The sequence below is a fragment of the Cetorhinus maximus genome, chromosome 2, assembly GCF_964194155.1.
Source record: "Cetorhinus maximus chromosome 2, sCetMax3.hap1.1, whole genome shotgun sequence".
Classification (NCBI taxonomy): Eukaryota; Metazoa; Chordata; class Chondrichthyes; order Lamniformes; family Cetorhinidae; genus Cetorhinus; species Cetorhinus maximus.
In genome coordinates, this window is record NC_135880.1 from 185,058,534 (window position 1) to 185,084,348 (window position 25,815).

A 25,815-nucleotide genomic window follows, 5' to 3' on the forward strand; every position below is an offset into this window, starting at 1 on the left:
CTCCGAACCATATCCCCAGCACCCTCAGGCCATCAGCCCTGACGGTGAAGGGGACAAAGGATCGGTCAGCCCAGTTCCCAAAGAACATGGCCTTGCTTTTCCCATGATTTAGCTTGGCTCCCGAGGCCAGTTCGAACTGGTCACAGATGTGGATCAGTCTGCGCACCGACAGCGGATCCGAGCAGAAGACGGCGACATCATCCATGTACAGGGAGGCTTTGACCTGAGTGCCTCCACTGCCTGGGATCGTCACTCCTTTTATGCCCGGATCCTTCCTGATGGACTCAGCAAAGGGTTCTATGCAACAAACGAAAAGAACAGGCGAGAGAGGACAGCCCTGCCTGACTCCAGATTTAATCGGAAAGCTATCTGTTTCCCACCCATTGATTGAGACTGCACTACTGATGTTAGGGTAGAGCAGTTGGATCCAATTTCGAATTCCCTCCCCAAACCCCATTTTGGAGATCGCATCCACCATGTAGGTGTGCGATATTCTGTCAAAGGCCTTCTCCTGATCCAAGCTGATGAGGCAGGTATCCACACCCCTGTCCTGTACATAGGCAATCGTATTCCTGAGCAGCGCGAGGCTGTCAGAGATCTTCCTGCCCGGCACAGTGCAGGTCTGGTCGGGGTGGATCACCAATTCCAGAATGGATTTGACCCGATTGGTGATGACCTTGGACAGAATCTTATAGTCCACATTCAACAGTGAAATGGGTCGCCAATTTCTAATTTCCTCCCTTCCCCCTTGTGCTTGTAGATGAGGGTGATGATGCCTTTCCTCATGGATTCTGACATACTACCGGCCAGGAGCATACTCTCGTACACTTCTGGCAGGTCTGGGCCGATCCAGTCCCACAGAGCCGAATACAACTCCGCCGGCAAGCCGTCGCTTCTGGGAGTTTTACTCTTCTCGAAGGACTCAAGGGCCTTAGTCAGTTCATCAGGAGTTAACGGTTTTTCAGGCTCTCCCATGTACTGTTGTCTAAGACCTCCGTGATAGAGGACAGGAAGGACTGGGAGGCCGTGCTGTCTGTGGGCTTCACGTCATACAATCGGCATAAAAGGATTTGCTGATCCTCAAAATGTCGGACTGCGATGACTTTACTGAGTCGTCTTCTTCCTTCAGGCTGCTGATCACAGAGCTCTCTCTGTGTACCTTTTGGAAGAAGAAACGTGAGCACGTCTCATCCTGCTCCACGGAGCGGACTCTGGAACGGAAGATGAACTTGGAGGCCTCCGAGGCAAAGAGCGAGGCTTGCTGGCTCTTCACCTCTTGGAGTTCCTCCTTGACATCGACCCCCATCGACTGCAGCCGGAGCAGATTCTGCATGTTTTTCTGGAGTCGAGACATTTCCCTCTGTTCCTTTCTAGATTTCTGGGTGCCTTTGAGGAAGAAAAACCTCTTGATGTTTCCCTTGATCGCTTCCCACCAGTGTGTCAGGGACTCAAAGAGGGGTTTCACGGTTCTCCAACCTTTGTAATCCCTCTTGAGCTCCTCAATGTTCTCTGGGGTCAGCAGTTGCACATTTAGCTTCCATGCCCCCCTGCCCACCCTCTGGTCCTTCTCTAAGTGGCAGTCAGCCAGTAGGAGGCAGTGGTCAGAGAAAAACACCGGCTTGACATCGATGGATCTGACTGCAAATGCACGGGACTCAAACAGGAAGTCTATCCTGGAACGGATGGACCCCTCTGGCCGCGACCAGGTGTATCTACACTGCGCTCCGTCTGCAGGGTTGCTGAAGACGTCGTGCAGCTTGGCATCCTTAACTGTTTCCATCAGGGATCTGGACGTAGCGTCCAATCTGCTGTCAGCCCTGCTGGATCGTCCAGCCGCAACGATGATGCAGTTGAAGTCCCCGCCCAGAATGACCAGCCTGGAGGTCGCCAGCAGCAGTGGGAGCTGCTGAAAAACCGCCAGCCGCTCGGCCCCTTGTGATGGGCCGTACACGTTAATTAACCGGAGTGAAGCATTCTTGTACATTACGTCTGCTACGAGGAGGCGCCCGCCCACCACCTCCTTAACCTCAGAGACGGTGAAGTTGCCTCCCCGCAGCAGAATACCCAGGCTGGAGGAACGAGAGTCGTTTCCGCCCGACTAGATCGATGGCCCGTGGGACTACCATCATGACCATTGCCTGTAGGAGCTGAGGTGCGGTATCGCACACTCCTGCAGAAACAACAGGTCAGCTTTGACCTTGGCAAGGTAGTCCAAGGTCGGAACACATTGCATAGTAGATTTAATGCTACGCACATTTATGGGTACAATCTTTAAACCCATTTTAAAGCATTTATTCTCCTACCAAACCCATTGTCTCCGAGAGTCCCAGACCTTTAGTCTGCTCCTTCATACCCATAGTGAGCTCAAATTCCTTCACTTTGGATGGGCTGAAGAAATCCTCATTGGCGGTGTTCTGCTCGGGTGGCATCTCGAGGTCCGTGCAGAGAGCGGGGTTTGAGATGACCTTTGCTGGAGAAGCTTCTCCAAACCTCACCCCCTCTGGGGCGTTGCTGCTCCTGGCTTCCTGGAGCTGGGGTGCGCTGATCACCTCACTGCTCCCAGATTCCTGGGGCTGTGGTGCACTGGCCTCTTCGGGTTGTGGGCAAAGTTGGGGTGCGCTGGTCTCCTCATTGTCTCCAATGTTCTGGAGCTCGGGTGTCTCGTCCTCCAACTCCCTAGAGCTTTGCCGCTTCTTCTGTCGGTGCCGCCCTGGCACTTCTTCATCCGAAGAACTGCTGCCTTTGTCATCCATGTCGGATGGGAGACGCCTCTTGCCACTTGTCTGGGAAGTGACTTGGTTCCTTCTTAGCCCGTTCTTCCTTTTGGCTCTCTTCACCGTCTGCCACTCCCCCTGCTGATTTTTCGCTGCTGCCTCCTCCTCCTCCATTGATTCGCTGTCCTGAGGAGTGGGAGGTTCAGGGGGTAGTGCTGTTGATTGGCTCTCTGTTGCCTCAATCTTTTCTTCCACCTTGTCTCTCTCTGTGTCCTCCTTTGTCCCGTTGAGCTCCCTGGGGGCCTTGGTGGTTGGAGTGACACGAAGCATTTCTTCTGCTTCCCCCTCGTTGGCTTTGGCTGCCTGTGCGTAAGTACGGCAGCGTTTGGGGCAGGTCCTGTAGAGGTGGCCTGCCTCGCCACACAGGTTGCAGCACTTAGCCTGTTTGCAGTCTTTTGTCTGGTGCCCTTCCTGTTTGCAGTTCTTGCAGAGGGAGGCGCTGCAGTTTGCCGCCACATGACCAGCCTTGCTGCATGAGCGACAATGTTTGGGTTGCCCAGCGTAGACAAGGTAGCCACGGCTTCCCCCGATAGCGAATCTGGAAGGAGGGTGGAAGATGGCTCCCTTACCGTCGGTCTTGAGCGTGACTTTAAACTGGCGTTTGCCTGTCCAGATCCCCAAATCGTCTCTAACCTCGGTGCAGCTCCCAACCTTATCGAAGTACCTGGTGAGGAAGGTGAGCATGTCGGCGACAGGGACGAAGGCGTTGTAGAGATGCACAGTCACTACCCGGTCCCGTTGCAACGGCAGAGCACAGAGCGGCTCCGCCGTCAGGATCTTCATCTCCGGCAGGTCTCTCTTCTCCTCGAACACCTTCAGGAGATTGACGCAGTCTGCCACTCGCTTGAACGACACATCAAAATATCCGGTGCTGGGGAAGTCCTGCAGGGTGTAGATCTCCGCAGCTTCAAAACCACACACCTTTAACAAGATCCTCCTGGCGAAGAAGGCCCGATCCATAGGTGCTCCTTCTTCGCTGTCCTTCACCGTGACTCGGACGGTGTTTGATACCCCATGGTATGGGGTTCGATTGGTTATAGCATTTGCTTCACGACCTTGCCCTAGCAGAACCATGATCATGGTCTCTCCCCTGCCAGGTAAGCATGATGATCTTCCTAGTCACCTGACCAAAGTCTGCTTTCTAGTGTTTATCTATGTTGGAATTCATTTGTCAATTATTTGTCCATTCTGCGAGGCCATTACTGTCCACCTATAATTTGCGGTCCCTTTCAGTATTGACTTCAACTTCAACTTCAACCCCAATTTGGTGTCACCTGCGAATTTAGTAATTACATTTTTGATTCCAAAATCCAAATATTTAGTGTAAATTATGAGCAGCAGCAGTCCCAGCACTGATCCATTTAGAACACTTCCCACCTTCTGCCATTCTGAATAACAATTCACACTCTCTGCTTGAAGCCTCTCTACCACAAATCCATTCTGCCGCTTATCCCCGATTCCACTTTCTGTGGCTTTATTTGTTAGTCTATTAGCTTATTTTAAAGCACCTTATTGTACCTTTTTAAAATCTAGATAAGTCACATCTATTACAGCATCATTGTCTACTCTCTTTGTTACCTCGTCAACAAATTCAATAATTTGAAGCAAGATTTGGTTAAGCAATATTTTCGCTTCTGCAAACCATACTGATTGTTTGTGTTGCGATTGTTCAGGGTTTAAAGGAGGTGTTCATTCCAGTCTGCAATATAAGCCAACACTACCTTAGCAGAAATGGGAATTTCAGGTTTATTCATTTCTTTTTATTCGCTCCCCACAGTTTAATTTGTGGATTAAATCAAATTTCGGAAATATCAGCAGAAATGTATTTTTATGTTTCGCATGTTTGCACGATTTTCACATGAGCTCTTATGGAATTTCCGTCGTTTATACAAAAACTTCTCTTCAAACATTGGAATCGACGTTAAGTTCCTAGCCTTCAAAGTTAAAGATATATTAGTAAATGTATTTGTTGTTTATTTGGCCACAGATCCACTAAGAAAGCCGACCTTATGTCTTGGTGAACCCAATGCAGTGTATTTGAAAGGAGCAATGGTCACAATGAATTGCACTATGTCGAGCGGATACTCCGATGAAGCCTTCTATTTCTATAGAGACAGCCGTATGTTGTCGTCTAGTGAAATAAACACAACACACAATATTGGAACATTCGTAGTCACCGGTACAAGCCAGGGAGAGAGGTACCAATGTCGATATGGAACATCTGTCAAAAGTAGGTGGTTATGGTCCCAGTTCAGTGAGGCTGTGCAGATAACGACAGCAGGTAGGTTACAGGGATAGAGTTTATCAATATGTCTGTTCAAAGTACATATGAAATGTAACTGATATATTTTGTTAATATTTCTCAACTCTTTGGAGGTCCCTGTAACCATGGGATAAAAGTAAAATACTGCAGATCCTGGATATCTGAAATAAAAACAGAAAGTGCTGGAAAAACTGAAGCCCGGGAGAGCTAGACAGACTCGAAACGTTAACTTTGTTTCTCTCTCCACAGATGCTGCCAGACCTGCTGAGTTTTTCCAGCACTTTCTGATTGGATTTCTGTAACAATGAGGGCTGGATTGTGTTTGGCTTCTATTGGCCAAACCAGCATTTTATCCACCATCTAAACATTCAAAATGTATCTTTGTTTGGAACCCCATTAAGAACTTGTTTCAGGTACTTTGGGATTTCCAATATTGGATCTGCAGTGTTCTCGAGAAGAATTCAAATCTCAACATTGTGTTTGCATGGTCGGGATCCACTAAAGAATTCCACGGCCGATTGCTTGGTTTAGAATTTTACTGACTGCTGTTGCGAAACACGTTAGTGGAAAACCAACCAGTTCATCTACCATTCTTGGTTTGGTTGAAGGGAGCATATTGGGGAAAGGTAAGGGATCCTTCTCCATCACCACCCAGAGTGTGAGCTGTTAAAATGGTCTCGCCCCATGCTGCAGCACTCGCTCCTGGTGACATTGAAGTTTGAACAGAGTTTATAGTCCCATCTTGGTCATCGTGAAACTACGACATTCAAACTTAGCCTAGCGAATAATGAACGCAATAATGGAAAGGCAATTGCATGTTGCGACAATGTATCTGGGCACTTTGCTAAGCACATCGAACCTTCCTGGCGAAATCATTAGATCCACGTTGTTAGTGTGGTATAACTTGCTCAGGAAGATGGTTACAGTGGCATTTATTTGGCAGATGCCATGGGGTCGCATCGTCCAATTATTTTACACCTTTGTCAACTCTTACTCTGCATTAACCTATATGCAGAAGCATAGAGCAAGCACCAGACCCAAAAACCACAGCTGTCGTCTGCTGGCATATGATACAATAAGTTGTATATTTAATGACGTGTTTCCTCTCTGTACTTACAGTTTTTCCTTCCAAACCGACAATATCCTCTAGCCGCCGGGACCAAGAATTTGTGAAAGGTGAATCAGTCACGGTAACCTGTGAAGCGCCCTCTTCATACTTAGGCAGCCGTTTCTATTTGTACAGAAGAGACCAAAATGCACCAATCGAAACGGACACAGCGAAGTCATCGCAATCTGGAGTTACCTTTAACATCACGAATTTACTGGGGACTGGGTCAGAAGATTATTCCTGTGTTTATAAACATGAAGTGTCAGATCAGGAGATCATCTCTGGGCGAAGTGATACCGTTAAGATAACAGTCGTGGGTAAGTTTTTTTTTTATTTTCTATCACTAAGATTATCAGATAATATTTGATTTCAGGTCATGCCCAACACTGAAATTGATACTCGGCATGGTGTAAAAGTGGTGATAGCAAATCGGCAGCATGTATTATATCCACTAGACTCTTTTTTCCGGAGATGTGGGAATGTTAAATAAGATCCAATTCAAAACCAGCATAGATTAATGTTATTCCTGAAATGTCTAAACAATAAGAGTGGAGTGCTGGTTGGAGCAGTGATAGCACAGAGACACTTACAGCCGGATGGTGCCTCATGTCTCCTGTGCTCATGGGTGGGATGGGATTTTGGTAATAGAACCCTGGCTTATTCGCTTTCAGGTTTCCAACTGATTGATCTCAAGAAAACTGATGTGTTCAAATTCCCCTCAACACAGCACAATCAGCATTGTACTGTACATGAAAATCAACACTGCTTTTTCTAATTGATTTTTTCATACATTTTACCACAGATCCACCAACGATTCCAGGGATATCACTTGATCAACAAACTGGGGTGTATCAAGTGGGAGAGACCGTTACTATTACCTGCACTGTGAACAGGGAATATCGTCATCCAATCTACTTTTACAGAGATAATAAACCACTGTCCTCACATCAAATCTTCACAAAGGCTAACACTGGCACATTCACTATTGCCAGTCGAAAGGAAGGGGGGAGGTACCAATGTCGGTACCGGACGTTCATCGGAAAAAGACAATTACTGTCCCAGCCAAGCAGGGCTGTGACTCTAACAGTAACAGGTAAGTGTAGGAGAACAGAGATTGTTTTTAATAAAAACTGAAAATGCTGGAATTAATCAAGAAGTCTGGCCATGTCTGTGGAGAGAGAAACAGACTTACTGGGCTGAATTTTACAGGGAACATTCGGGTCCTGCAGCAGGGCTGAAAGTAGGAGAAGGCAGGTGGCGGAATCCTGGGTGCCATTTTACCAGCAGCAGCCTATTAACAGGCCATTGCCAGGGCTACCATCCAATTCAGGATAGTACCTGCCTGCCCAGAGGATCAGTAGTTCAACAATCTTGGCAGAGCCAGCGCTAACGGTGGATGGTGCTGAGACTGTAAATCCAGGATGAGGGTCCCTCAATAGCAAGGTGTTCTTGAAGAGAAGGTGAGGTTTTTTGAGGAAACCAGGATCAGACTTGCAAGACCCAGCATAGAAACTAGGAGCAGGAGTATAGGCCATTCAGCCCTTCGAGCCTGCTCCGCCATTCAATATGATCATGGCTGATCAACGCCATACATTCGTACTTTCCTCATTCCCCTTGATGCCTTTAGAGTCCAGAAATCTATCTATTTCCTTCTTAAATATATTCAGTGACTTGGCCTCCACAGCCCACTGTGGTAGAGAATTCCATAGGCTCACCCTCTGAGTGAAGAAGTTTCTCCTCATCTCAGTCCTTAATGGTCTCTCCATATTCTGAGACTGTGACCCCTTGTTCCAGCCAGGGGAAACATCATCCCTGCATCCAGTCTGTCCGTCCCTGTCAGAATTTTATACATTTCAATGAGATCCCCTCATTCTTTTAAACTCCCAATGATTAGAGGCCTAGTCGGCCCGATCTCTCCTCATACGACAATCCTGCCATCCCAGATATCAGCCTGGTGAACCTTTGCTATGCTCCCTCTATGGTAAGTAGATCCTCTTTTAGATAAGGAGACCAAAACTGCCCACAATACTCCAGTTATGGTCTCACAAAGACCCTGTACAGCTGAAGTAAGACATCCTTACTCCTATATTCAATTCTTCTCACAATGAAGGCCAACATACCATTTGCCTTCTTAACTGCTTGCTGCACCTATATGCTTGCTTTCAGTGACTGGTTTACAAGGACATCCAGGTCCCTTTGTACATCAACATTTCCCAATCTATCACCATTTAAATAATACCCTGCCATTCTGCTTTTCCTACCAAAGTGGATAACTTCACACTTATCCACATTATACTGCATCTGCCATATATTTGCCCACTCACTCAACTTATCTAAATCGCCTTGAAGCCTCTTAACATCCTCCTCACCACTCACAATTCCCCAAGTTTTGCATCATCAGCAAACTTGGAATTATTACCTTTGGTTCCCTCATTCCAAATCATTGATGTACAATATGAATAGCTGGGGCCCAAGTTCTGATCCCTGCAGTACCCCACTAGCCACCGCCTGCCACTCTGAATAAGACCCATTTATTCCTATTTCCTGTCTCCTGTCTGCTAACCAATTCTCAGACCATGCCAATATATTACCCACAATCCCATGTGCTTTAATTTTGCACACTAGCCCCTTTTGTGGGACTTTATGAAAAGCTTTTTGAAAATCCAAATACACCACATCCACTGGTTCTCCCTTATCTATTGTGCTAGTTACATCCTCAGAAAACTCCAGCAGGTTTGTCAAACACGATTTCCCTTTCATAAATCCATGTTGACTTTGTCTAATCCCGTTGATATTTTCTAAGTGTCCTGTTATCACATCCTTTATAATAGACCCCAGCATTTTCCTGACTACAGGTGTTAGCCTAATCAGTCTGTAATTTCCTGTTTTATTGATCCCTCCTTTTTAAATAGTACAGTTACACTTGCTACCCTCCAATCTGCTGGGACTGTTCTGGAGTCTACAGAATTTTGGATGATGACAACCAACACATCCACTATTTCCATAGCCATCACCTTTCATACCCTGGGATATAGATTATCAGGCCCGGGGGATTTATCAGCTTTCAGTCCCATTAATTTCTCCAGCAGTAGTGTTTTAGTGATGCTAATTTCCTTCAATTCCTCCTTCTCACTAGACCCTCGATTCCCTAACATTTCTGGAAAGTTATTTGTATCTTCCTCCGTGAAGACAGAAGCTGTTTAATTGCTCTGCCATTTCCTTGTTCTCCAGTTTTGGACATTTGCCTTCACTAATCTTTTTAATTTTACATACTTATAGAAGCTCTTACAGTCTGCTTCTCCGTTCCTTTCAAGTTTACTTTCATGTTCTATTTTTCCCCTCTTAATCAATCTCTGGGTCCTCCTTTGCTGAATTCTAACCTGCTCCCAATCCTTAGGATTGCTACTTTTTCACAGAATGACAGAATCCCAGTGCAGAAGAGGCCCTTCGGCCCATCGAGTCAACACCGACACGTGAGAAACACCTGACCTACCTACCTAATCCCATATACCAACACCTGGCCGATAGCCTTGAATGTTATGACGTGCCAAGTGCTCATCCAGGTACTTTTTAAAGGATGTGAAGTAACCCGCCTCCACCACCCTCCCAGGCAGCACATTCCAGACTGTCACCATCCTCCGGGTAAAAACGTTTTTCCTCACATCCCCCCTAAACCTCCTGCCCCTCACCCTGAACTTATGTCCCCTCGTGACTGACCCTTCAACTAAGGGGAACAGCTGCTCCCTATCCACCCTGCCCATGCCCCTCATAATCTTGTACACCTCGATCAGGTCGCCCCTTAGTCTTCTCTACTCCAACGCAAACAACCCAAGTCTATCCAACTTCTCTTCATAATTTAAATGTTTCATCCCAGGCAACATCCTGGTGAATCTCCTCTGCACCCACTCCAGTGCAATCATATCCTCCCTATAATGTGGTGACCAGAACTGCACACAGTACTCCAGCTGTGGCCTCACCAAGGTTCTATACAACTCCAACATGACCTCCCTACTTTTGTAATCTGTGCCTTGATTGATAAAGGCAAGTGTCCCAAATGCCTTTTTCACCACCCCACTAACCTCTGCCTTCAGAGATCTATGGACACATACGCCAAGGTCCCTTTGTTCCTCAGAACTTCCTAGTGTCATGCCATTCATTGAATACTTCCTTGTCAAATTACTCCTTCCAAAGTGTATCACCTCACACTTTTCAGGGTTAAATTCCATCTGCCACTTATCTGCCCATTTGACCATCCCATCTATATCTTCCTGTAGCCCAAGACACTCAACCTCACTGTTAACCACCCGGCCAATCTTTGTGTCATCCGCAAACTTACTAATCCTACCCCCACATAGTCATCTATGTCGTTTATATAAATGACAAATAATAGGGGACCCAGCACAGATCCCTGTGGTATGCCACTGGACACTGGGTTCCAGTCAGTAAAGCATCCTTCTGTCATCACCCTCCACCAATTTTGAATCCACCTTATCAAATTACCCTGTATCCTATGTGCATTTGCCTTCTTTATAAGTCTCCCATGTGGGACCTTGTCAGAGGTTTCGCTGAAATCCATATAAACTACATCAACTGCACTACCCTCATATACACACCTGGTCACCTCTTCAAAAAATTCAATCAAATTTGTTAGGCATGACCTCCCTCTGACAAAGCCATGCTGACTATCCCTGACCAATGTTCTAGCGAAAAGGGTAAATAGGGTGGTCAACAGGACTTTAAACTAGAAAGTGGGGGGGAAGGGAAGGGTAAAACTCCAAGAAGTATGACTAATGGGAAACAAAGCAGCAGGTTAGCGTGTGGGGGGATGGATTCAACTTCATGGAAAATTATGAAAAAACTGAAAAGAAAGGAGAGCTCAGGAGAGGCTATTAAAGTCTCCAGAACACAAAATAGGACAGAGTGTTTGGAAAGGGCTAGGAATCTAACTTCAAGCACATCAGATAAAGGGACGACAATGAGAAAGGAGACGGGAAATACAGGACTGAAGGTGTTGGATCTGAATGCACGCAGTATACGAAATAAGGTAAATGAGCATGTGGCACAGATTGAAATTGGCAGGTATGATGTGGTGGGCATTACGGAGACATGGCTGCAAGGGGATCAGGGCTGGGAGCTAAATATCCAAGGATATACATCCTATCGAAAAGATAGGCAGGTTGGCAGAGGGGGTGGGGTTGCTTTGTTAGTAAGAAATGAAATTAAATCGATAGCAAGAAATGATGTAAGGTCAGATGATGTAGAATCTGTGTGGGTAGAGTTGAGGAACCGCAAAGGTGAAAAAACCATATTGGGAGTTATGTACAGGGCTCCGAACAGTAGTCAGGATGTGAGGCACAAGATATACCAGGAGATAGAAAAGATGTGTAAGAAAGGCAAGGTTACACTGATCATGGGGGATTTCAATATGCAGGTAGACTGGGAAAATCTGGTTGGTAGTGGGTCCTAAGAAAAGGAATTTGTGGAATGTCTACGAGATGGTTTTTTGGAGCAGCTTGTGGTGGACCCCACTAGGGAACAGGTAATTCTAGATTTAGTGATGTGTTATGAGGCAGATTTGATAAGGGAGCTTAAGGTGAAGGAACCCTTAGGAGGAAGTGACCATAATATGATAGAATTTATCCTGCAATTTGAGAGGAAAAAGCTGGAATCAGATGTAACGGTATTACAGTTGAATAAAGCCAACTACAGAGGCATGAGGGAGGAGCTGGCCAGAATTGACTGGGAGATGAGCCTAGCAGGAAAGACAGTGTAACAGCAAAGGCAGGAGTTTCTGGGAGTAATTTGGGAGACACAGCAAAAATTCATCCCTAGGAAGAAGAAGCATACTAAAGGGGGGAACGAGGCAACCATGGCTGACAAGGGAAGTCACGGACAGCATAATAGCTAAAGAGAAAGCATACAATGCGGCGAAGAGCAGTGGGAAGCCAGGGGATTGGGAAGCCAACAAAGACCAACAGAGGACAACTAAAAAAGAAATAAGGAGGGAGAAGATTTAATATGAGGGTAAACTAGCCAGTAATATAAAAGAAGATTGCAAGAGTTTTTTAAGATTATATAAAGGGTAAGAGAGAGGCAAAAATGGCCATTGGGCCGCTGGAAAATGATGCTGGAGAAGTAATAGTGGGAAACAAAGAAATGGCGGAGGAACTAAATAGGTACTTTGCGTCAGTCTTCACAGTGGAAGACACGAGTGACATCCCCAAAGTTCAAGTGAGTCGGTGGGGCAGAGGTGAGTATGGTGGCCATTACCAAGGAGAAGGTGCTAGGAAAACTGAAAGGTCTGAAGGTGGATAAATCACCTGGACCAGATGGATTACACCCCAGAGTTCTGAAAGAGATAGCTGAAGAGATAGTGGAGGCGTTAGTGGTGATCTTTCAGGAATCACTGGAGTCAGGGAGGGTCCCAGAGGACTGGAAAATTGCTAATGTAACCCCCCCTGTTTAAGAAGGGAGTGAGGCAAAAGATGGGAAATTACAGGCCGATTAGCCTGAACTAGGTCGTTGGTAAGATTTTAGAGTCCATTATTAAGGATGAGATTTCAGAATACTTGGAAGTGCATGGTAAAATCGGGCAAAGTCAGCATGGTTTCATCAAGGGGAGGTCATGCCTGACAAATCTGTTAGAATTCTTTGAGGAGGTAACGAGTAGGTTAGACAAAGGAGAGCCAATGGATGTTATCTACTTGGACTTCCAGAAGGCCTTTGACAAGGTGCCGCACAGGAGGCTGCTCAGTAAGATAAGAGCCCATGGTGTTAGAGGCAAGGTACTAGCATGGATAGAAGATTGGCTGTCTGGCAGGAGGCAGAGAGTGGGGATAAGGGGGTCCTTCTCAGGATGGCGGCCGGTGACTAGTGGAGTTCCGCAGGGGTCAGTGTTAGGACCACAACTTTTCACTTTATACATTAATGATCTAGATGAAGGAACTGAGGGCATCCTGGCTAAGTTTGCAGATGATACAAAGATAGGTGGAGGGACAGGTAGCATTGAGGAGGCGGAGAGGTTGCAGAAGGATTTGGACAGGTTAGGAGAATGGGCAAGGAAGTGGCAGATGGAATACAACGTGGGCAAGTGTGAGGTCATGCACTTAGGTAGGAAGAATGGAGGCATAGACTATTTTCTAAATGGGGAGAGAATTCAGAAATCTGGAGTGCAAAGGGACTTGGGAGTCCTAGTCCAGGATTCTCTTAAGGTTAACTTTCAGGTTGAGTCGGTAGTTAGGAAGGCAAATGCAATGTTGGCATTTATTTCGAGAGGACTAGAATATAAAGGCAGGGATGTGCTGATGAGGCTTTATAAGGCTCTGGTCAGGCCACATTTAGAATATTGCGAGCAATTTTGGGCCCCGTATCTCAGGAAGGATGTGCTGGCCCTGGAGAGGGTCCAGAGGAGGTTCACAAGAATGATCCCTGGAATGAAAGGCTTAACATGTGAGGAAAGTTTGAGGACTCCGGGTCTATATTTGATGGAGTTTAGAAGGATGAGGGGGGATCTGATTGAAACTTACAGAATACTGAAAGGCCTGGATAGAGTGGATGTAGGGAAGATGTTTCCATTAGTAGGCGAGATTAGGACCTGAGGGCATAGCCTCAGAGTTATGGGAAGACCTATTAGAACAGAGATGAGGAGAAACTTCTTTAGCTAGAGAGTGGTGAATCTATGGAATTCATTGCCACAGAAGGCTGTGGAGGCCAGGTCATTGAGTGTATTTAAGACCGAGATAGATAGGTTCTTGATTGGTAAGGGGATCAAAGGTTACGGGGAGAAGGCGGAAGAATGGGGCTGAGAAACTTATCAGCCATGATTGAATGGCAGGGCAGACTCGATGGGCCGAATGGCCTAATTTCTGCTCCTATGTCTTATGGCCTTATGATCAAACCTTGCCTCTCCAAGTGGAGATAGATACTCTCCTTCAGAACTTTCCCCAATAGTTTCCCTACTACTGACGTGAGACTCACTGGCCTGTAGTTCCCTGGCTTATCTCTACAACCCTTCTTAAATAGCGGAACCACATTAGCCCTTCTTCAGTCCTTTGGCACCTCCCCCGTGGCCAGAGAGGAATTAAAAATTTGGGTCAGAGCCCCTGCGATCTTCTCCCCTGCCTCCCTCTGCAGTCTGGGACACAAATCATCCAGACCTGGAGATTTGTCCACTTTTAAGCCTGCCAGCACCTCCAATACCCTATCACTCCCTATATCAATTTGCTCAAGAACCTCGCAGTCTCTCTCCCCGAGTTTGATACCTTCATTCACATTCTTTTGGGTGAAGACGGATGTGAAGTATTCATTCAACACTCTACCGATGTCCTCTGGCTCCACCCATAGATTTCCCCCTTGGTCTCTTATGGGCCCTACTCTTTCCCTGGTTATCCTCTTCCCATTGATATTCTTATCGAATATCTTGGGATTTTCCCTACTTTTAGCAGCCAGAGCTTTCTCATATCCTCTCTTTGCTCTCCTAATTGGTTTCTTAAGCTCCACCCTGCACTGTTTGTACTCCACTAATGCCTCTGCTGATTTGCTTCCCTTGTACCTGCTAAAAGCCTCTCCTTTCCTTTTCATCGTAACCTGAATATCTCTGGTCATCCATGGTTCTCTGGGCTTGTTACTCCTTCCTGTCACCCTAGAGGGAACATGTTGAGCCTGTACCCTCCCCATTTCCTTTTTGAACACCCCCCACTGTTCCTCTGTAGATTTCCCCACAAGTAGCTGTTCCCAGTCTATCTTGTCCAGATCCTGCCTTATTTTACTAAATTCCGCTCTCCCCCAATACAAAACATTTTTTTGCAACTTGTCGATTTATTTGTCCATAACAAACTTAAACTGTACCATAGATAAAAATAAAAAACTAAAAACTAAAAAACTACTGCGGATGCTGGAAATCCAAAACAAAAACAGAAATACCTGGAAAAACTCAGCAGGTCTGGCAGCATCGGCGGAGAAGAAAAGAGTTGACGTTTCAAGTCCTCATGACCCTGCGGCAGAACTGAGTAAAGTTAGGAGAGGGGTGAAATATAAGCTGGTTTAAGGTTGGGGTGTGGGGGGGTGGGGGGGTGGGGGCGGTGGAGAGAAGTTGGGGGGGTTGGGGGTTGCTGGTTGTAGGGACAAGCAAGCAGTGATAGGAGCTGATAATCAAAATATGTCACAGACAAAAGGAACAAAGGGGTGTTAAAGGCGGTGATATTATCTTAGAAAATGTGCTAATTAAGAATGGATGGCAGGACACTCAAGGTACAGCTCTAGTGGGGGTGGGGTGGAAAGACTGATGACAGGGTATTACAGTTATAGATTTAAAAATAATGGAAATTGGTGGGAAAAGAAAAATCTATATAAATTATTGGAAAAAACAAAATTGAGGGGGAAGAAACGGGAAGGGGGTGGGGATGGGGGAGGGAGTTTAAGATCTAAAGTTGTTGAATTCAATATTCAGACCGGAAGGCTGTAAAGTGCCTAGTCGGAAGATGAGGTGCTGTTCCTCCAGTTTGCGTTGAGCTTCACTGGAACAATGCAGCAAGCCAAGGACAGACATGTGGGCAAGAGAGCAGGGTGGAGTGTTAAAATGGCAAGCGACAGGGAGGTCTGGGTCATTCTTGCGGACAGACCGAAGGTTTTCTGCAAAGTGGTCACCCAGTCTGCGTTTGGTCTCTCCAATGTAGAGGAGACCGCATTGGGAGCAGCGAATGCAGTAGACTAAGTTGGGGGAAATGCAAGTGAAATGCTGCTTCACTTGAAAGAAGTGTTTGGGCCCTTGGACGGTGAGGAGAGAGGAACTGAAGGGGCAGTTGTTGCATCTTCTGCGTGGGCATGCGGAGGTGCCGTAGGTGGGGGTTGAGGAGTAGGGGATGATGATGGAGTGGACCAGGGTGTCCCGGAGGGAACGATCCCTACGGAATGCCGCCGGGGGGGTGAAGGGAAGATGTGTTTGGTGGTGGCATCATGCTGGAGTTGGCGGAAATGGCGGAGGATGATCCTTTGAATGTGGAGGCTGGTGGGGTGATAAGTGAGGACAAGGGGGACCCTATCATGTTTCTGGGAGGGAGAAGAGGGCATGAGGGAGGATGCGCGGGAGATGGGCCGGACACGGTTGAGGGTCCTGTCAACGACCGTGGGTGGAAAACCTTGGTTAAGAAAGAAGGAAGACATCTCAGAGGAAATGTTTTTGAAGGTAGCATCATCAGAACAGATGCAACGGAGGCGAAGGAACTGAGAGAATGGGATGGAGTCCTTACAGGAAGCGGGGTGTGAGGAGCTATAGTCGAGGTAGCTGTGGGAGTCGGTAGGCTTATAATGGATATTGGTGGACAGTCTATCACCAGAAATTGAGACAGAGAGGTCAAGGAAGGGAAGGGAAGTGTCAGAGATGGACCATGTGAAAATGATGGACGGGTGGAAATTGGAAGCAAAATTAATAAATTTTTCCAGGTCCCGACGAGAGCATGAAGCAGCACCGAAGTAATCATCGATGTACCGGAGAAAGAGTTGTGGGAGGGGGCCGGAGTAGGACTGGAACAAGGAATGTTCCACACACCCCATAAAGAAACAGGCATAGCTGGGGCCCTTGCGAGTACCCATAGCCGCACCTTTTATTTGGAGGAAGTGAGAGGAGTTAAAGGAGAAATTGTTCAGTGTGAGAACAAGTTCAGCCAGACGGAGGAGAGTAGTGGTGGATGGGGATTGTTCGGGCCTCTGTTCAAGGAAGAAGCTGAGAGCCCTCAGACCATCCTGGTGGGGGATGGAGGTGTAGAGGGATTGGACGTCTATGGTGAAGAGGAGGCGGTTGGGGCCAGGGAACTGGAAATTGTTGATGTGACGTAAGGTGTCAGAGGAATCACGGATGTAGGTGGGAAGGGACTGGACAAGGGGAGAGGGAAGGGAGTCAAGATAACGAGAAAAGAGTTCTGTGGGGCAGGAACAGGCTGACACGATCAGTCTGCCGGGACAGTTCTGTTTGTGAATTTTGGTAGGAGGTAGAAGCGGGCCGTCCGAGGTTGGGCGACTATCAGGTTGGAAGCTGTGGGAGGAAGATCTCCAGAGGAGATGAGGTCAGTGACAGTCCTGGAAACAATGGCTTGATGTTCAGTGGTGGGGTCATGGTCCAGGGAGAGGTAGGAGGAAGTGTCTGCGAGTCAACGCTCAGCCTCCGCGAGATAGAGGTCAGTGCGCCAGACAACAACAGCACCACCCTTGTCAGCGGGTTTGATGACAATGTTAGGGTTGGACCTGAGAGAACGGAGTGCAGTAAGTTCAGAGAGAGACACAGGTTAGAATGGGTGAGAGGAGCAGAGAAATTGAGATGACAAATGTCACGCCGACAGTTCTCAATGAAAAGATCAAGAGAAGGTAAGAATCCAGAGGGAGGGGTCCAGGTGGAGGGAGAATATTTGAGGTGGGTAAAAGGATCCGTTGAACGGGGAGAGGACTCCTGCCCAAAGAAGTGAGCACGGAGACGAAGGCGTCGGAAGAAGAGTTCAGCATCGTACCGAGCCCGAAATTCATTGAGATGAGGGCGTAAGGGTATGAAACTAAGTCCTTTGCTGAGCACTGAACGTTCAGCATCGGAGAGGGGAAGGTCAGGGGGTATAGTGAATACACGGCTGGGGCTGGGATTGGAAGATGGGGTGGTGACGGAGGGACAGGCAGGGGTGGAGGGTCCTAGATGGGTGTTGGTGTTGATGAGTTTTTAAGGCTATTAATTAACCCTTTCTTATTGCAAAATACCAAATCTAGGATAGCCTCTTCCCTAGTTGGTTCCTCAACGTACTGGTCTAAAAAAAATCTTGTACACACCCCAGAGATTCATCTACCACAATATTATTGCTCACTTGGTTTGCCCAATCACCCATGATTATTGTAGCACCCTTGTTACATGCATCTCTAATTTCCTGCTTAATACCTTACCACTACTGTATGGAGGCCTATAGACAACTCCCATTAATGTTTTCCGCCCCTTGTTGCTTCTTAGCTCCACCCAGACTGATTCTACATCCAGATTTTCTGAGTCAATATCCTTTCTCACTATTGCACTGATTTCATCCTTAACAATGCCACCCCACCTCCTTTTCCTTTTTGCCTGTCCTTCCTAAATAGCGAATACTTTGGATGTTCAGTTCTCAGCCTTGGTCTCCTTATAGTGCCACCTCTCTTGCCTCCCAGCCCGACCCCATTGGGCCTAGAAAATTCACCTGAATGTTTCAGATCAATGAAGTTTCATCAGAACTGGGAAAGGGTAGGCAAGTCAAGTGTCCAGAATCAGTGAGAGGGAGCAGATGGGAAATAGTGCAAAGGGAAAGCCTTTGGGAGGAGAGATTAAATGACAGAACCATTGATGGTGCAAGACAGAAGTATGGTAGTTGGACAAGTAAAGAAAGAAAACAGGTGAGATATGAATAGCACAATTACCAACTGCTGCATTCCAAAGAAAAACAAGCTAAATAAAGCTGGTAAACACATGCTTGAGTCTGGAAGGCTGTAAGTGTCTAATTAGTGCTGTTTATTGTGCTTATATTAATCTCCATCAAAATACAGAAAGGTCAGAGTGGATGAAAGGTGGGGAAATAAAATAAAAGGAGTGTGGAAGATGCGGGTTACACAGACAAGCTGAATGCAGGTATCCCACTAAGCAGTCACTGAATGTGCATTTAGCCTCCCCAATATAGCAGAGACCACTTCTTGAACAGTGGATACAGTATACAAAGTACAAGTAAACTTCTCTTTGACTTGGAATGAGTGTTTGGGATCTTGGTGGTGCAGCAAGATGAGTTCAAAGTTGAAGATTGTACCTGCTGTGCTTTGCATAGAAAGATGCCACAGGAAGGGGAGGAAGTGTTAGCGCTGATTGGGGGCGATCAGGGAGTCATACAGGGAACAGTCCCTTGCAAGTGGTGAAAGGGGAAGGAGGTATTTTCTGGTAGCATCACACTGGAGGTGGCAGAAATGGCAGAAGATAATTCATTGAATGCGAAGGTGAGCACAAGGAAAAGCCTATCATGATGCTGTGAGTGAGGGAAGAGTTGAGGGCAAAATTGTGTGAAATGGAATGGAAATGGTTGAAGGCCCCTGTGAACCATAGTGGTGAGAGTGGTGTGGAGGGAGGAACCCTTGTTTGAAAAAAAGGAAAGAAAAACACATAAGAACTAATATGGAAGGTTGCGTCATCAGAACAGATGCAAAAGCAATGGAGGAACCTAGAAACGTGGAACATGCTCCTTCCATCAAGTGGGACGTGAGCCAGTACAAGATGGGAGTCAGTGGGCTTATACTGAACATTGGTTGATTGTCTATCCTTGGAAATAACACAGAGAAGTTGAGGAAGGGAAGTGTTGGAATTGACCATATGAAACTCCGAGAAAGTTGATGAAATTTTCCAGTTCAGGGCTATAGCAGGAAATGGCGCCGATGTAGTCATTAATGTGAGGAAGAGGATAGGAGTAGGACAGGAGCAAAGAATGTTTGACATATCCCGCAGTGTCTAGAGTTAAAGGAGGGTGGTGGTGGTGGTGGTGCTGGATGTGGACTGGTTGGGCCTCCATTCAAGGAAGATGCAGAGAACCCTCAGATCGCCCTGATGGGCATAGAAAGATTGGACATCCATGGTGAAGGGAAAGTTTAGGGCCATGAAACTGAAAACTGCTAAAGTGATGGAGGACATTGTAAGAGTTAAAGATGTAGGTGGGAAGAGATGGACAAGGGAAGGAAGGAAATAGACCCAAATAGCAAGAAATCAGTTCACTGGGGCAGGAACTGCCTGAAACAATTGGCCTACCAAAGAAGCCCAGTTTGTAGATTTTGGGAAGAAGGTTGAAGTTGGTTGTTTGTGGTAAAGGGATCATGAGGTTGGTGGTAGTGGAGAGAAGATCTTCATAGGAGATTAGGTCAGTAGCAGTCTTGGAAACAATGGCTTGATTTCCAGTGGTGAGGTCATTTTTCAGGGGAGGCAGAAGGAAGTGTCCAAGAGTTGGCATTCAGCTTCTGCTGAAAGATAAAGGTCAATAGGCCAGACATTAACAATGCCAGATTTGATAACACTGTTGGGGTTCAGAGAACAAAGTGCTTCAAGGATCAGAGAGGGAAAGGTTAGAGTGAGTGAGAGGAGCAGAGAAATTGAGACGGTAGTAGTCTTCAATGAAAAGATTGTAAGAGGCCAAGGGGTGGGATCCAGGTAGAGGGTGAATAGTGGAAATGGACAAAATTGTCCACGTTGCAGCAGAAAGACTGCTGGCTAAAGAAGTGAGTGAAGAAGTGAGGATAAAGGGGAAGCTCAGTGTCATGCTGAGTTTGAGATCTATTGAGATGGGGTTATAAGGGAGTGAAGTTAAGGCAGTTGCTAACAGCAGATTGTTCAGAGTCAGAGAGAGGAAGGTCAGAGTGGAGTTTGAATTCACAGCTGGCGGTGCGATTGGGAGAAGGATGGGATTAGAGAAAAGTGAAGGGGTAAAAGATCCAGAACGGTGTTGGACCCATGAGTTGTTGATGCTTTTTCCACCCTTCACACCTGAAAGGAAGAGAAAAGTTTTCTATTAAAGCACCAGATGATACCAAGGATGAAATAAAATGATGGATCAGGACAGCTTAGAGATAGTGGGTCAGTGCTGCTGAAGAGTGAAGTCAAGAGCATGACTCTACCTGATTCATAGTTTTCTATCATGTTTTGTGCCTCAAATAAACTAACAAAATTGGGAAAAACAAATCAGTGAATTATCCTTATTCTACTCGTATCTGACAGCGGCATTTCAGGACTAAATATTGAAAGTAGAATCCAGAGCTGTGGGGTTTTTTTAACCTTTATATTTCTACTGATTATAATGACAAAACTGTGAATTGGCACATTTTTGGAATCTTAGTCATTGATCTGATCTTCTTGTCAACAAAATACAACCGTTGTTGATTTAACTGTCTTCAGCTATAAATGAAAATCTAAAGGTTTATTCCCAATTTTTAGTTGCATTTCTTTGGCCACAGAACCACTAATGTCACCAGAGATATCTTTTGATCAACCGACTGGAGTGTATCTAGAAGGGGAGACGGTCACCATTATCTGCACTCTGAACTGGGGATATCACAGCATCACCTACTTTTATAGAAATAATGAACTGCTGTCCTCTCATCAACTCTTTGCAAAGGACAACATTGGGACGACCCTGGTTACCAATAAAAAACAAGGAGGGTTGTACCAGTGCAAATACAGAACTTCGATCAAAGCAAGATGGTTAGAATCCCCACTCAGCGAGCCTGAGATGATCACTGTAGCAGGCAAGTAAAGGGAACAGAGATTGGTAATATGTCTATTCAATGAATTAAAAAATATATATATTTTCAATAATTCATGTTTGTTTCAAAACGAGAATGGATAATACTCACAAATTGGTCTCTGAGTTCAGCTCTTGACTGGCCCTTGTATCTATGGCTGCGGGGTACACAGGCTGAAACATTACAGTCGACGGAGGCATTGAGAGACAAACAGTTGCTTTGATTCCCAAGTTAGTAAATCAAAATGTGGGGAGAAATACATTTTAGATGGTGGCAATAAATGGGTAATCACGTATCACAGCCCATAGTACACCACTACTGGCTTGATTTCTAATAAATACACAACATCAGCCTACAAAGCACTCCAGAGTCTTCCTGTGCTCCTTTTGCATGTGTGGAAAGAAAGGAACTCCAAATGCATTTTCTAATCTTGCCTAATTTAAGAATACACAAGACACACAAGAATTAGGAGCACGAGTAGGCCATTCAGCCCCCTTAGTCTGCTCCACCATTCGATAAGGACATGGCTGATCTGACTGACACCTCAGCTCCGCCTACCTGCTTGCTCCCATAACCCTTGACTCCCTTTTCAATCAAGAATCTGTCTGACTCAGCTTTGAAAATATTCATGAGCTTAGCCACCACTGCTCTCTAGGGAAGAGAATTCTACAGATTATCAATCCTCTGAGAGAAAAATAAATTCTCCTCATCTCAGTCTTAAATGAGAGACACCTAATTTTTAAACTGTGCCACCTAGTTCCAGACTCTCCCACAAAGGGCAATATGATTTCAGCATCCACCCTGTCAAGTCCCTCAGGATGTTTCAATAATATCATCTTTCATTCTTTAAACGCTAGTAGGTACAGGCCCAACCTGCTCAAACTCTCCTCTTAAGCCAACCCCTTCATTCCAGGAATTAGTCAAGTGAACCTTTTCTAAGCAGCTTTGAATGCAATTACACTCTTTCTTAAATCTACCAAACATACGATGATATGAACATGAATTAGGAGCAGGAGGAGGCCATTCGGTCTTGAGCTTGCTGTGCCATTCAATAAGATCATGCCTGATCTGACTGTAACCTCAATGCCACTTTCCTGCCTTCCCCAGATAACCGCTGACTCCCTTGTTAGGCAAGAATCCATCTAACTCATCCTTAAAAATACTCAATGACCCTGTCTCCTCAGCTCTCTCTGGGGAGGATAGTTTCACAGACTCACGACCCTCAGAGAGAAATATTTTCCTCATCTCTGTTAAATGGCAGACCCCTGGTTTTTAAACTGTGTCCCGTCATTCTAGTCTCTCCCACAAGGGGAAAAATCCTCTCAGCTTCTAGTCTGTCAACTCCCCTCAGGATCTTATATGTTTAAATGAGATTAAATAAGATCACCTCATTCTTCTAAACTCCAGTGGATACTGGCCCAGCCTGTCCAACCTTCCCTCATTAGATAACCCAGGTCTCAGTCGAGTGAACCTTCTCTGAACTGCTTCTAATGCAATTATATCCTTTCTTAAATAAGGAGACCAAAACTGTACACAAATGTTCTAGACGTGACCTCACCACTGTGCTATACAACTGTAGCAAAACAACCTACTTTTATGTTCCATTCCTCTTGGAATAAATGAGAACATTCTATTTGCCTCCTTAATCACTTGCTGTACTTGCATGTTCACTTCTTGTGATTCAGAGACCAGGGCACCCAAATCCTTCCAAATCTGAGTTCTGCAATCTCTCTCCATTTAGATAATATGAGCCCGGGGAGGAGTGACGGGGGGAGGGACCCGGGGAGCAGAGTGAAGGGGGGAGGGGCCCGGGGAGCAGAGTGACGGGGGAGGGGCCTGGGTAGCAGAGTGACGAGGGAGGGGCCGGGTAGCAGAGTGACGGGGGAGGGGCCCGGGTAGCAGAGTGAAGGGGAGGGGCCCGGGGAGCATAGTGACGGGGGAAGGGGCCCGGGGAGCAGAGTGACGGGGGGAGGGGCCCGGGGAGCAGAGTGACGGGGGGAGGGGCCCGGGGAGCAGAGTGATGGTGGGGAGGGGCCTGAGGAGCAGAGTGACAGGGGAGGGGCCCGGGGAGCAGAGTGCCGGGGGGAGGGGCCCGGGGAGCAGAGTGACAGGGGGAGGGGCCCGGGGAGCAGAGTGACAGGGGGAGGGGCCCGGGGAGCAGAGTGACAGGGGGAGGGGCCCGGGGAGCAGAGTGCCGGGGGGAGGGGCCCGGGGAGCAGAGTGATGGGGGGGAGGGGCCTGAGGAGCAGAGTGACAGGGGAGGGGCCCGGGGAGCAGAGTGACAGGGGGAGGGGCCCGGGGAGCAGAGTGACAGGGGGAGGGGCCCGGGGAGCAGAGTGACAGGGGGAGGGGCCCGGGGAGCAGAGTGCCGGGGGAGGGGCCCGGGGAGCAGAGTGACAGGGGGAGGGGCCCGGGGAGCAGAGTGAAGGGGTGAGGGGCCCGGGGAGCAGAGTGACAGGGGGATGGGGGTGTGTATGTGAATGAGGGAGAGTAAGAGTGTGATTGTCTGTCTAACCTACACCTAGTTTCAGGTTTCTCAGTTACCCTCATCAGCTCATATACACAGCCATTCACAGCGGGTGAGGGTGAGTGAGTGGGTGTGTATATGGAGTGGGAGTGAGCCTGCTGCACACACACTCTGACCCTCTCACCCCCTGGTCATTTTTATTAATTACTCTTTTTGTTAAACTTAACAACTTATTGCTATGACCTTGCTTTATTTTTGCTCAGCAATTGTTTCTTTTCTTAATGCTTCAACAGTTTTTCCAAACTCAGTTCAAGTTGTGCTGAACCTTCACTTTCTGAAATTTGCTGATCAGCCCCTTGAGAGAGAAAAAAATGGAAACGTGGCCCCCCACCTTCCCAAGCGAACTGGCTGTTCAAGCCTGTTTTAAACAGCGTTCTCGTCATCGACGCTGAGCAGCCCGAGCTTGGGACCTGACAGACCGGCTTAAAGACATGGACATTTTCAGCCTGAGAATTCCAATGGTTCGAAAGCGCTTGGTCGGTTCAGCTTCACTCGCTACTGCGCTCTACTGAGGATGTTGGGGGAGGGGAGTGGGGAGGTTGGGGGGAAGGATGAGGAGGAGGTTGGGTGGAGTGGGTGGAGGCTGGGGATGGTGGGGGGCTGGGGGTGAGGAGGGAGGGGTGTGAAAGAGTTTAGTGGCAGTGGGGGCACTAATATTTTTCACTTAAAAACCATAGTTGTACTGACATATAGGGACTCAGATGATTAATACATAGGAAAACAACATGATAGTAGATTTAGAAATGACATGCACAACGTATTTTCTTAGCGCTTTGGCATCTCAAAATTTGTCACTGCATCTCTGGATGGTGGGTGTAGTTCTAATGTCACTGGATTCGTAATCCAGGCTGTTGCTCTGGGGGTAGGGATTAAAATATCACCAGAGCAGCTGTTGGAATTTCAATTCAATTAATAAAATCTACAATTGAAAGCCAGTCTCAGTAATGATGACCATGAAGCCATCATCGATTGTTGTAAAAACCTATTTTTGTTCACGCTTTTAGGGAGGGAAAACTGCTGTCCTTACCCTGTTTGGCCTCCAGGTGGCTCCAGACCCATAGCAATGTGGTTGACTCTTAACTGGTGATGGGAAACAATTGCTGGCCTTGCACATCCCATAAACCAGTAAAGAAAAGCCTGCTATCCAACCTTAGGGCTTTGTCAGATCCCTTCTCACTCTACACTGCTGCAAAGTAACTCTCAGTGTTTAAGGTTCTTTAAAATTTGAATAATTCTCCTAGATCTCCCCTGGAACTTTCCAATCATATCATGGTAATATAATATCACCACCATCAACACCCCTTTGTCCTTTTGTCTATGACATCTTTGGCAATCTCTTCTTTGCCTCCACTTATCACTGGCCCCCTATCCAGCTCTACCTGTCCAACCCCCCCTCTACCAGCTTATATTTCACTTCATTTCGCTATTTCCTTAGTTCTGATGAAGAGTCATATGGACTCGAAACATCAACTATATTCCTCTCCGCAGATGCTTTCAGACCTGCTGAGTTTTTCAGGGTATTTTTGTTTTTGTTTCAGATTTCCAGCATCCGCAGTATTTTGCTTTTATTTTAGTAGCCAACAACCTATTCTCTTTAGTTACAGCCTCCTTACATTGGTCATTGTGTCTGTGGACAATAAAACTGAGATATTTCCTCCCTCAAACTTTTCCAGAATTGTTCCCTTCAAGTGATCAGTGTTTTCCATGTTGAGCCAAGTAACATGAGTGACTCAACACTGATCAAAAAAGGCAAAGGATATCGGGGGTAGGCAGGAAGGTGGGGTTGAGGTTACATTCAGATCAGCCATGATCGTATTGAATGGTGGAGCAGGCTCGAGGGGCCGAGTGGCCTCCTCCTGCTCCCAATTTGTATGTTTGT

General features: G+C 46.7%; 1 protein-coding gene across 1 annotated transcript; it reads left to right on the plus strand.

Moving 5' to 3' along the window:
* Positions 1–5,083: 5,083 nt before the first annotated feature.
* On the plus strand, positions 5,084–21,520 carry LOC144691515 (Fc receptor-like protein 5). Its single transcript, XM_078559664.1, has 4 exons — positions 5,084–5,096; positions 6,157–6,462; positions 6,948–7,238; positions 21,122–21,520. Exons 1-4 carry the CDS (start codon positions 5,084–5,086, stop codon positions 21,418–21,420), a joined length of 909 nt encoding a protein of 302 aa, XP_078415790.1. The 3' UTR covers positions 21,421–21,520.
* The last annotated feature ends 4,295 nt before the right edge of the window (positions 21,521–25,815 follow it).